The sequence below is a fragment of the Phaenicophaeus curvirostris genome, chromosome 10 (assembly GCF_032191515.1).
Source record: "Phaenicophaeus curvirostris isolate KB17595 chromosome 10, BPBGC_Pcur_1.0, whole genome shotgun sequence".
Taxonomy (NCBI): domain Eukaryota; kingdom Metazoa; phylum Chordata; class Aves; order Cuculiformes; family Cuculidae; genus Phaenicophaeus; species Phaenicophaeus curvirostris.
In genome coordinates, this window is record NC_091401.1 from 27707739 (window position 1) to 27720869 (window position 13131).

Genomic DNA, 13131 nt, shown 5'->3' on the forward strand with positions numbered 1-13131 from the left:
CGAAGTTGTACGGCACGCATGCGCAGTGGCTACATGATAGACGCCACCACGTTGTACAGCACGCATGCGCAGTGGCTACGTTATAGACGCCGCCATGTTGTACGGCACGCATGCGCAGTGGCTACGTTATAGGCGCCGCCATGTTGTACAGCACGCATGCGCAGTGGCTACACTACAGACGCCGCCATGTTGTACGGTACGCATGCACAGTTGCTACATTATAGGCGCCGCCATGTTGTACGGCACGCATGCGCAGTAGCTACGTTATAGGCGCCGCCATGTTGTACGGCACGCATGCGCAGTGGCTACGTTATAGGTGTCGCCATGTTGTACGATACGCATGCGCAGTTGCTACGTTATAGGTGTCGCCATGTTGTACGGCACGCATGCGCAGTGGCTACATTACAGGCGCCGCCATGTTGTACGGCACGCATGCGCAGTGGATCATCCGCTCAGCGACGGCCAGCCAATCAACGCCCGCAGAGCTGCCGTAGGGCGGGCCCTGCAGCGAGCGCTCCAATTGGCCGGAATCCCTGCGCTCGGGATGAATGGGGCGGGGACTCAGTGCTGCCGCGCCGTGGCCGCGGAGCGGTACTGCAGCCCGGGGCGGGGGAACGGGACGGCCCACAGGGGCGGGCGAGCCGGGAGGGGCGGGGCGGGGAGAGAGGCGAAGAGCGGCTTGCATCCGCGCGGGCTTGTTCGCGAGGGCTTGGCTCTGCTCTTCGCTGCCCTTCCGCCTGCCGCCATTGCGGCCAACGGGGTGCGGGCCGGGGCTGGAAGAGGGACAGCGCCCCGAGGGCCCCCGTGCGCCCCCAGGGCCCCCGCGTCCCCCCCAGGTCGTGAACGGCCCGAACGGGGCCGGCCTCGGGTGAGTCAGAGGCGCCGAGAGAGGCGCGGCTCGAGGGCGGGCGGGGGGCGGCCGGGAGAGGTGCGGGGGAGCGCTCTGTGGCCGGCGGCGCCGCTCCGGGCTCGCTGTCCGTGAGCCGCGGCCCTCCCGGGGCCGGCTCGGGCTCAGGGGCGGTCGGGGCCTTCGGGGCCGCATCTGCGCTCGGCATGCGGCCCCGCGGGGGAGATCCCCGCTCGGGAGGGGAAGGAAGGAGGGGGGGAAGGGAAGGAAGGGTGAGAGGGGGAAAGCAGGGGGGGAGTATGGGGCAAAATGGGGGGAGAAGGGGGGAAAGAAGGAGGTGGGGAGGAGGGGAAGGAGCGGAAAGGGAGGTTTGGAAAGCGCTTTTGTGTTGTCGGTCTAGAGAGAGCGGGGGGGGGGGTGTCGCTTTTTTGGGGTGTCGTGCGTGGTGGCGAGAGCTGCAGGGGCAGGGGGGGTTCATTTCAACCGCGGTTACTTGGAGTCTTTTGCCCTAACAGCTCGTTCCTTTTGCTTTGATACTGGATTATGGGGAGGATGGGACTGAGTGCCCGTGGGTTGAAATCAGGGGAGCCCACAAGAAGGCTGATGTTGTGATGGAGTCTGTTGCAGACCAGCCAGCCAAGAAGAAGCAGCTGATGAGCTCTTCTATAAACAACTGGGGATAGTCTCAAGATTGCTCCCTCTGGTCCTCGTGGGAGACTTCAATCTTCCAGATATCTGCTGGAAGTACAATACAGCGGAGAGGAAGCAGTCTAGGAGGTTCCTGGAATGCGTGGAAGACAACTTCCTCGCACAACTGGTGAGTGAACTGACAAGGGAAGGTGCCCTCATGGACCCACTGTTCATGAACAGAGAAGGCCTTGTGGGGGATGTGGTAGGAGGACGCCTGGGACAAAGCGATCACGAGATGATAGGGTTTTCAGTTCTAGGTGAGGTGAAGAGGGAGATTAGCACAACAGTCACATTAAACTTCCATTGGGCAGACTTTGGACCGTTCAGAAGGCTGGTTGGCAAAGTCCCGTGGGAGACAGTCCTTAAGGGCAGGGGAGCCCACGGGGGCTGTGAGCTCTTCAAAAAGGAAATCCTAGCAGCTCAGCAGCAAGCCATCGGCATGCTCCGGAAAAGGAGCCGGCAGGGGAGAAAAACAGCTTGGTTGACTAGGAAGATCTTGAGAGGCATCAAAAAGAAGAGGAGGGTCTATGAGCTTTGGAAGAAGGGACAGGCCTCTTGGGTGAACTACAGGGAGGAAGTGAGATCGTGCAGAGAAAAAATGAGGAGGGCTAAGGCCCAACTAGAAATCAAATTGGCTAAGTCTGTGAAAGATAACAGAAAATCTTTCTATAAATACATTAACAATAAAAGGAGGACTAGGGAGAATATTCAGTTCCTATTGGATGCAGAAGGGACAACAGTGATGGGGGATGCGGGCAAGGCTGAGGTACTTAGTGCTTTCTTTGCCTCAGTCTTTAATAGTAAGGAAGTAAGTGCCCTCTGTACTCGGCACTGGTGAGACCGCTCCTCGAATCCTGTGTTCAGTTCTGGGCCCCTCACCCCAAGAAGGATGTTGAGGCTCTGGAACGAGTCCAGAGAAGAGCAACAAAGCTGGTGAGGGGGCTGGAGAGCAGGTCTTATGAGGAGCGGCTGAGAGAGCTGGGGTTGTTTAGCCTGGAGAAGAGGAGGCTGAGGGGAGACCTTATTGCTCTCTACAACTCTCTGAAAGGAGGTTGTAGAGAGGAGGGTGCTGGCCTCTGGAAAAATTTTTTCACAGAAAGGGTCATTGGGCACTGGCAGAGGCTGCCCAGGGAGGGGCTTGAGTCACCTTCCCTGGAGGGGCTTAAGGGAACGGTAAAGGAGGTGCTGAGGGACATGGTTTAGTGATTGAGGGGAATGATTGGACTCGATGGCCCAGTGGGTCATTTCCAACTTAGTGATTCTATGATTCTTTTTGCTTTGTCAGCAGAGACAATCTGACAGAAGTGTTGGCAATGAGAGAGCCCCTGTGGGATCCCGACCCCTCTTCAGGGAGAGGGGGAGAAGTGACGTGGCGGTGCCCTCCAGGCCAGCAGCTTTCAGGTACGTGGCTTTCTCGGGACTCATTCCTCTTTGTTAATCACCGTTGATCGAGTTGATGGCACTAGGTGGAGCGTTCTTGACTTTGGGTTAGTATGTGACAGCATCGCGTTTAGTGAATGCTGGATCAAGACAATACTAGGGTGGCAGGGGCTTTGCCAGCTGAACCTGTGCACGCCTCACAGCATGAACATGCCACACACATGCCAGGCCCACACCACACACATGCAATTCACCCCCCATGCACATTGTGTTGCCCCCATGCACATGCCAGGCTAGTGCCACAACCACCCCATGCACATGCTTCGAACATGCAAGCGGCATGCCACACACGCCACAGAGCCCTTGTACACATCGCAACATGTCACACAGGCCATGTGCATGTTATGCGCATGCTGTGTACATGCCATCCAGAGGCAATGCATATGCTAGCATTCACCATGAAGACGACACACCAGCCACGCACATGCTACGCACACACCTTGCACACACAAGCAACATACCACATACAACACATATGTATTGCACACGCAGGCAACATGCCACGCATGCCATGCATGTGTTGTGTACATGCCACACACTTCACACACACGCCACTGCTTCCATGCACATTCCAGGCTCATGCCACAACAGTCAAGCACATGTCACGCACACGCCTTCCACATGCAGGCAGCATGCCATGCATGCCACACACTCCATGCGTATGTTATGTACGGGTCATGTACATGCCATGCACATGCCATGCACATGCTAGCACATACCATGAAGATGACATGCCAGCCACACTGCAAGCACGCGGCACACACTCAAAGAGGGAAAGGAGGAGAAGGGGAGCTTTGGAAAGCGCTTTTATGTTGTTAGTGTAGAGAGTGCCAGGAGGGAGGTCGCTTCTTTGATTCTCTTCTATAACCAGGCTTCTTTGCATTTAAAACCCTTCTGTGTCACAGAGTTTATAACGGTGCAACATCCGTTACGCTTGCTGCAGATCCTCTTGGTTCAGACATTTCTCTGTTTCCAGTTACACAGAATACCTGTTCAGCCTTCTCATCTATTTTGAGGCTTAACATCTTTTTAGACTTCTTTTTAGTGTTTGTGTTAAATTATGTCCTGTAACAGTGGTACGGAAGGGGAGTTGTTGCGTTCTTGACGGTAACTGTAGAGTTAAGGTACCTCAAGTGCCTTGGGGAAATGCAGACGCACCTCTTAGAGGTCCCTCATCTTTGCAGAGCGCTGTGGAGGCTTCCCATCTCTCTCATACGCTCGTGGCGGAAGAAGAGGAGGGTGCCCATGGGTGAAACGGAAGCGGTTGCCATTCAGGTGAGAGGAGAAACGTCCGCTTTGCAGCTCTGAGCGAGGGTGACGTTTGTGATGCTGACTCCTGGTTTGGGACGCAGCTTCCAGCTCCTCCGTTTGTTTCTCTGTGGATGAGGGCTCGGTGTATCGGCCCGGCTTCTGCGCCAGTGGCGTGGTCCTGTTGTTGACCACATAGTCGTTCATCGTGCGTGGGGGTGGGGGGCTTTTTCTGTTTTTGTACTTAAGCTCCGATTGTCACCTGTAACTGGACAAATGACTCTGTTAGCATCGTGATGATATTCCAAGGTGGCATTAAAAATTCCTTAACGTATCGTGCACGTCTCTCTTTCCTCACAGCCCAAAAAGCCAGTCTGGAGAAAGTCCTTACTGCAGAAAACCTGGCAAAAGTCTCGCAGAACAGCCCTGCTTTTTCAAAGCCCGGTATTCTTTCATCTTCCGTCCCGTTGTGAGGAGTAACGGTGAGTGAGCTGGCATGGCATGGAGGGAGGAGGAGGATTTAGCCTGCTCTCCGCCGGCTAAATGAAAGGGCTGTGGGACCATCTTCGTGGCATCGTTGCCGAGCGAGGCCTCGTGTTGTTGCCCTTTAGCGTTCCTTTGCACGTGTGTACGTGTGCGCTTACGCACGAGTTGATGTTGCGTCACGGCTGTCGGGTGAAAGCCCCGGGGAAGGCAATGGCCGAGCAGAATGCGCGCAGGCCGTCCGACGCTGTTCAGAAGGTGGTTGGATCCCTGACGAGCCTGCAGAGGCACCTCAGGGCCCCGCAAGGGTGGAACGTTCATGTTCACTTGGCGTGGAGATGGATGGTGGTGTAACTAAGCGGGTAGCTTTGCTGTCGGGATCTGCAGCTGGAAGCTGTTGTGGGGTCGTCCCATGGGTCTGCATTTTTCCAGTGCAGAGGCCGTGTGCTGGGACCGCCGATCTGCTTGCTAAGCCAGAGGGACCAGCTCTAGGGGTGGAAAGGTGATGCGGCATTGGCCGTCCTCGCCACACGAGAGCCGGCAGCACCGGGGGCCTCCTTAGCGTGAGGGTGTCTGCAGCTGAAGTGGCTTCTTTTGCCTCTCTCTGCCCAGATTGGGCAGATCTCATCCTTCAAGTAAATGCAGAAGGCTCTGTATGCTCCCAGGTCCCATAGAAAGGGAAGTTTGGGGATTCACCGACTGCAGTAACCCCTGCTGCTGCCTGTGGATTGTTGCGCCAAAGACACTTCGCGCAGGGAGGGGGCACATGGGAGATGGGTGATGCGGTTACATAAAGAGTGTCCTGCGGGTGGTGTGTCTCCTCGGAGCCGTGTGAAAGCCGACCTCCGCTTTCTCTTCCCCTCTAGAGCGGGCCGAGGATGGGCTGCAAGGCCGAGAAAACCAGAAGGAGGCAAGCGGCCAGCTAGACTCAAAGCGGGGAGAAATGCTGATGCCTGGTGAACAAGGGAGTTTCCACTGCTGAAACGGATGAGAATGGACGTTGCGAGCGTCCTTCTGTTGGGAGCCGGCAAGGGAACTAGGACCGTTTCTCTGGGGAGAACTTGCACATGGCCGGAGAGTTCTGTCATGGGAGGTGACTGAAACCCGATTCCCGATCCGATCCTGGTTTCGTGAAGGAGAAGAAAGGGCTGTGAGACCTGAAGGCAGGGCTCTGCTTCGAGGCAAAGGAGAGTGCCCCATGCACACGCCATACGCATTCTAGGCTCACGCTATGCTCACTCCATGCACACACCACGCACATGCCTTGCACATGCAAGCAACGTGTCACACACCATGTCCATGTTATGCCAATGCCATGTACACACCATGCATACACCACGGACAAGCCTTGCACACAGAAGCAACATGCCACACACATGCCTTGGACGCAGAACCAACATGCCACACCATGTTGATGTTATGTACATGCTGTGTACACACCATCTACATGCCTTGCACACGCTAGCACACACCTTCAAGATGACGCACCAGCCATGCACACACCACGCACATGCCACGCATACGCCACTCCACCCATGCACATGCTGTGTACATGCCAGGCTCATGCCACAACCACCCCATCCACATGACATGCATATGCCTTGGACACACAAGCAACATGTCACACACGCCACACATGCCATGTGCTTTTTATGTTTATGCCTTGTACATGCTTACACGCACCACAGACACGGCAGCACGCTGCCCTCCCACTGGCTGCGGCCAATGGGATGCAGGCTGGGACTGGGAGAGGGACAGCGCCCCGTGTCCCTCCCGTCCCCCTGAAACGCTCCTGTCCTGGCCCGGGAGGCCGCACGGGGCCAGGGGGAGGGCGGGGATACACAGCCTTTCCTCTTACGTCTGCTCACTTTTTTAGTTTCTCTATGACAACTTTATTGGACTTGAGTTTTAGCCTCATGATTACGCATAAGATGTGGCTGAATGTGACGGGAAGACTGCTGGGAAAATGGCAAGAAGAGGATCGACAAGAAACAGTGGAACACGCCCTTTAGAGTTTGCTGCTAATCCCGCTGCTGAGAAATGAGAGTGTCTCTGAATTTGCTACTGCGTGAGACAGGTTAAAGAAGTTTAATAGAAGTTCAGTTCTATCTAAATGGTAGATGGGACTGTGCTTATGTAAAGCATATTGTATGTAACTGTTACCAATACGCTTCAATGCACTGTATCTCAGCAGCCAGAACATGGAAGGAATCTTTTAATCTGTACAGTTTTTTAACAATGATAATTGACGTTTGGTGGCTTAATAACATATATAATTTTATATAATTTCAATCAAGCGTGGCTGTCATACATTGAACTTTTAGTAAACCACCAACATTTTATACTTAGGAGTAATTTCTTATTACCCATCTTAAGTGGGATGCTATAGTTTTGCTGTTAAAAGGGTGGGTCTTGTTCAAAAACCTCTGAAGGTAATAGTTGGGTTGGTTAAGTCTGTGCCACACCTGTGGTCAGCAATTAGGTACAGGTGAGGAGTTTGCCCCTTAAAAGGCCTCTTGATTTAGAGCTGGCTCTCATCTGCAGCTAGAGCATTCAGTGAAGGAAGGGGCTACAGAAGCCTGCCTTTCTTCCTTTCTTTGCTGGGTATTGAACAGTCGTGTGGTTTTCTTCGTGGTGCATTAGAGCCTACAGTCATCGTTTCTTCTGTGAGTTTCAGGTAATGCTTTTGCTTGTGGATTTGCTTTTTAGTCTTAGAGTAAAATTGGTTTGCAATGTGGCACCTTCAGAGAAATGTTACCACAAACATTTGCAGTCAATGTCGTCTTTCTTTGTTCTTGTTTTATTAGTAGAAGTAGGGATTATTTTTTTTAGCTCTTTTTTTTTTAAAAATCTATTGGGGCCCTAAATAAGATTTCCAGTGTAGTTTTAGCGATAGCTGTTACTGTTTTTCCCAGAGGTGGTTTGTTTAATTCGGGGTTTGTGTCAGAAGCAGTTGAAAATTGTGTTTGCCCAGAACTTTTTGACGAAATGCCCAAGAAAACTGTTAGCTTGCCTATATTGCCAGGATTTTTTTTTTCTTAATCTACATCAATACCAGAGGACTCAAAGGAGGTAAATACGAGAGCAGTATTAAAAACAGTTTCTAGGGGAGAGTTAGTAAACTGTTCGCCAGTAAGGCTGTGACAACTGTGCCAGGCAAGTTATTGGAAATGGTAACTAAGAAGGGAATTAGAGGGTATGGGTAAGTGTGGTGTTTGGGGTTATCCTACCGCATGCATCTGTCGGAGTTTTTTGAGGAAAAAACTGCAATCATGTAAATTAGGATGATTTGGTTGATGCTGCTTTATCTACTGTTTAGATGATGTTTTCTCAAGAGCAGGAAGAAAAAGCTATTCCTATACACTAGCTAAAAGTACGTTTGGATTTTTTTTGCTGGCAGATAGAACTGCTGAGTTCTGTTGACTTACTGAATGAGAGTATTGGGGGGGGTGGGGGTTGAATTTCTGTCCTCTTTTGTGCTTTTCTGTTGTTGTTTAACTCCTGCTCAGAATTGAAAATGTTTTGAGTAGAGAGAATGTAAGAGGTTTTAGATGTAGTGCCTACTTATACAAGAATTGTACTGTTATCATGTTTTTAGAAAATGTTTTCATTTATGTGGTGACTGTTCCAAGTAGTTTTATGTAGAAAACCTTGTTTAAAAAGCAATGAATAGCGAGCTCTTGCAGGGGAGTTAGGGTAAATGAATGTGGTCCAGAAGCACTGCTTTTTGGTCAAGTGAGTAAAATAGAAACTGAACGATGCTCTTCCTTGCCAAGCTGTGTGCGGCTTTGCGTTCCATCATGGAATTTCCTGTTGTGTGTTTTCAGTTTAGGAAAACGGATAATTTGGTTTACGCTTTGATTGAAATACTTTGCTGCACTGCTTTTCTGATAGTACTCTCAGGATAACAATTGCGAGGTTTATTTTTTCATATTTTATGTATTTTATTACATGACATTTCAGACTGCAGTGCCGAACAAAACTGCTACAATTTTACTGCAAATAGAGCTCAGCCCTAACTCAGTCTCTGCCATTTCTAGAAGTTGTTCCAAAACCATCACGTGGCTTGGCACAGTTAAATAGAATTGGCAATCTCTATTAAGGTACTTAATGGAGTCACTGTGCAGGGTGAACTGGTTTTCACATTGGGATGCAGTGAGGTTTATGGAAGTTAGCGCAGAGGGCACTGCCAGCCCTGTCCACATCGTGTCTCTCTCAGCTGGAGTTGCTGTGTATTGCTTGGAAAACACCCTCGGTTTGGTTCTGGCTTCTGCAGTACATCCTCACATAAAATTTCACACAGTGAGTATCCGAAACAATTGTATAACTGGAGGGAATGGATAATGCAAGCGCCTTCCCCTGGAGCTAGGGAACTCCCTCTGTTAACCAGGCTCTGTTTTCCTCCCCCCCATAGTGGGGAGGGCTTGCTGCTGTGCCTGACTCCTTTATTGATGTGAGGCCGGAGATTATCATAAGATCAGAAAGTGACTGTCTGCAGAAGCAAGAATGATAATTAAGACCTGATATTGATCATCTGCCCATGTCTTGCGTCTTTAGTCACTGAGGACATGCCAATCCAAAAATTCCTACTTGCTGGTCCATAGGAAGAAGAATATTTTCTCTGTAGCGATGACAAATTGTGAAGTCTGGAATTCAGTGGCTGTATTAATATCAAGTGCGTCTTTTTTTCTTCATTGAATTTTAAGGCAAAGCTTCTGGAATCCATACAAACACGTAGGAGGGAAGGAGCCCTCTGTCTAACCAAATATGTGCATCTGCATGATCTAGGCATGTTTCAAACTCCTTTTCCACTCAAAGTGCATAAAGACTCTGTGCATTTCATAACATTTCTCAATATCCCTTTTATCGGTGCAGCTTTCTACTGTTTGAGCATTCGTCAGTTTGGCTTAAATTGCAGGCATTAAAGGGCTTAGGCCGGAAGTTCTCTTTTGGAAGCTTAGTGTAGGGCATCCCCTAGTCCTGTAAGTGCAGTGCAACTTAAAGTAATAGTTATCTGAGTGATGAATGCTGTACAAGGCAGTTATTCTGATGGTGCGATGGTGCTTCCCTGTCCCTGGAATGCCATCCGCCTCTGGCTTAGGTAAGCAAAGCCCCAACTGTGACTTGCTTTTGTCTTTCTCACTAAGTGCTGTCTTGAAAACAAATCAAAAAATTAATCTTGAGGGGAAAAACCATCTACTGCTATTGATGTTGTTTATGAAATGTTTATGATGCTGAAAAGGCGGCACACATGAGCGTTAGGCATACCTGAATACTCTAAGCAGTCACTACGGAAGCTTAAAATATTTGAATATATAAAAGTAGTAGGAGCCACTGGGAAATGTCTATTTTTTTTATTGTGTATTTAGATTTGTAAAACTTGTTTTATGGATTTAATGATTCTGTACAGTTCAATAGATCTTACTCTTATAATGACTTTTGAATGGTGCAAGGTATAGCCCATGTGATTTAAAGAAAGCAGAGGGGAGGGAGAATACAGACACAAAAAGCCTAGCACTGAAACATGAACCCATTAAAACTATTTTTGTGAATTAGTCCTTTCTGCAGTGCTTTCTGCGACGGTACTTCTCTAAGGAATGTAATTAATATTATTCCACAGAGAATTAAAGGTCCATCCGATTACTTCTTACCTGATGAACTGTTTTCTGAAGCAATGCTCGCTCAGGGGTCAAGGTTCACAACTTGAAATATGTTAGTAACTCCAATGGAAAGACAGACTCTATGGTTGTGTGCTTCTAGCTGTATAGCGTGTTTTATAAACAAAATACTCGTGAATACTGTGGCCTTAACTCTAGTGTGACTACATGCAGTGAGGAATATGACCTTGCAATTTCAGTCGTGGTATTGCTTGTTTAAAAAAAACAATTATGTCACCATCAAATAAATATTTTCTGTCTTCTGTCTGTACTTTCAATGTCTTTATTTTTACTTTTTACTTTAACTTACTTCAACATACACAGAAAAAAAACACTTAAGCACTTACGAAAATCAAATAAAAAGCTTATTTCAAAAGCTTTTCAAAGGAAAGCCTTAACTGACTTGCAAGCTTCAAAATTCATTACTGTTTTTCTCATCATTACTGACGTAATGAAAATAAAATGATTGAATTCATATTATAGAATCATTTGGTTGGAAAAAAACCTTTGAGATCACAGAGTCCAACTGTACCCATCCACCACTAAACCATATCCCTCAGCACCTCACTTTCCCTGAGTGGCTTCTTCTGGTGCCCGATAACCCTTTCCATGAAAGAAGTTTTCCTGATATCTAATCTGAAACTCCCCTGGTGCAACTCGGGGCCATTTCCTCCTGTCCTATCGCTAGGTACATCTGCCTTGCTCCAACCTCCTTTCAGGGAACTGCAGAGCACGATGAGGTCTCCCCTCAGCCGCCTTTTCTCTAGGCTAAAGAAGTTCCCTTAGCCACCTCTCCTAAGACGAGTTCTCCAGCCCCTTCCCCAGCCTCATTGCCCTGCTCTGGACATGCTCCAGCTCCTCAATGCCTGTCTTGTAGCGAGAGGGCCAACACTGACTCTAAGCCCAAGCGTGCCCAAGAAGGCCAATGGCTTCCTGACCTCTATCAGAAACTGCTTGGCCAGCAGGACCAGGGAAGCGATTATACCCCTCTACTCAGCACTGGTGAGGCTGCACCTCAAATACTTTGTTCAGTTTTGGGGCCCAGGAGGGCTGAAGAGCCTTAAACAGGAACCACATGCTACAAAAACTTAATTTATAACTTATATTTTTCTTTAAAAAATCCTGCAGGCTCTATAAAGTACAGAGCGCCTTCTCACTACTACTTAGCAATTCAGAGGTGAGGATGCAGTAAGATGGATGAGGTAGGAGCTCATCAGTGACATTGAGATCAGGGGCAGCCTGGACTGGGGTGATTGCTCATTGGTGCAGTTCAAAGTGCTGAGGATTATGTTTTAGGTTCATGAAATAATTACTATACCTTGAGATAAATGAGCTCAAATGCCAAAGGTCAAGGAGTCGATTATCCCAGGATAAAGGTATTACCATATTTAAGAGAACACTGGTAGTTTTTTTCCAAAAGATTATACTTGCGCTCGCCATCTTCCTCTGTTAGCTACTAAAACTTTTCTACTCTGCATGTGAACAGGTTTTCAAAACCTGCTCATCCATATGTCTTCAAATATGGCTTTAGCAAAGTTTACCTTGTCTTTCTGTCTTGTCAGTTCAGCTAATATATACACTTATTTTCTTACTTTTAAATCCATTTTTTCACGGAGTAAAAAAAATTGCTGTTTCTTCACTTTGAGAACTTAAATTCAATGAAGATTTCAATGGCTTTTGTATCTCAAGAAAGATAATTTCCATATGCTCGCAATATGGGTGGGATGCCCCCTTATTTGTTAGCTTTGACAGATTGACCGCTTGTGTGAAGCTTTAGTGCAACTGTTCGGACTTAGACGAACTTCTGGATGCTTTTCAGGTAATGTGATTTTTATCCCTTGGGAATATAGCAGAGTTAACTGAAAGAAGCGACCCGATAGCTTAGCAGAAGAGAAAATAGAAAGCCTTGTCTTGCTGTAAGCAAAGCATCCTCTGACAGCAGAGTAAAACTTTTTCTGCAATAGCCAAGTAACTAATTGGGCAATAACATAGTCTCTCAAATACACACAGAGACATGTTTTCTTCAGTCAATTTGTGCCAAAAGATTTTTCTTTTGTAGCTTATGATTTGGATCTAAACAAAAAGATTAACAAAAACCCCTCCAGCTGCTCTGAATTCTCTTGTGATGGTAGATCTGCCTAGAAATCCACTCTCAAGCCTTGCAGTATATGGCACTTGGTTTCCCATCAGTCTCAAAGCTTTCTGAAATCTCTAGAACATTTTGGGCAGCAGCTGTAGGTCTGGAGCAGTGAAGGTAATCATACCAAGTCACAGCTTGCAGTTTTCAATTCCTTCTCAGTCTGTTTTCCCAGCAGGAAAGATCTCATTGGCTGCTCTTTTTCTTCTTTTTTTTTTCCCCTTCAGCTGTTAACTGATACACTACTTGAACAATCTTTTGCTGCTCGTAGCCCTAAAATGTGAATGTATTATTGAATTATTTGTATGTGGCATCAAGATTCAGTCTGCACTCTGAAATAAATAATCTATTTTGTTAGTATGGTATTAAGTCCACGTACTGAGGGATCCGTACCTTTCCACTTGGCAAATTGCAAATAGCTGTAGCGTTAGACCAGTCCTTGGTACTGGTACTTTGGTTATTGGCCCAAAGACCTATCAGTTGCAATTCTGGAGCTCAGTTGATTCTGGAACAAGTCCTAGTAACTTGGATGCAAGGACCCACTCTGTGAAGCCACCTGGATTCAGCAGCGGTACGTGTGACTGTACCAGTCGACTACTGGAGCCATTTTATTTACTACTACAGATGTC

General features: G+C 48.2%; 1 protein-coding gene across 1 annotated transcript; it reads left to right on the forward strand.

The window, feature by feature from the left end:
• The first annotated feature begins 548 nt into the window (after positions 1-548).
• LOC138724752 (uncharacterized) lies at positions 549-10636 on the forward strand. The gene is made up of 6 exons (XM_069864967.1): positions 549-868; positions 1475-1664; positions 2826-2938; positions 4162-4252; positions 4586-4707; positions 5575-10636. Exons 1-5 carry the CDS (start codon positions 549-551, stop codon positions 4703-4705), a joined length of 834 nt encoding a protein of 277 aa, XP_069721068.1. The 3' UTR covers positions 4706-4707; positions 5575-10636.
• The last annotated feature ends 2495 nt before the right edge of the window (positions 10637-13131 follow it).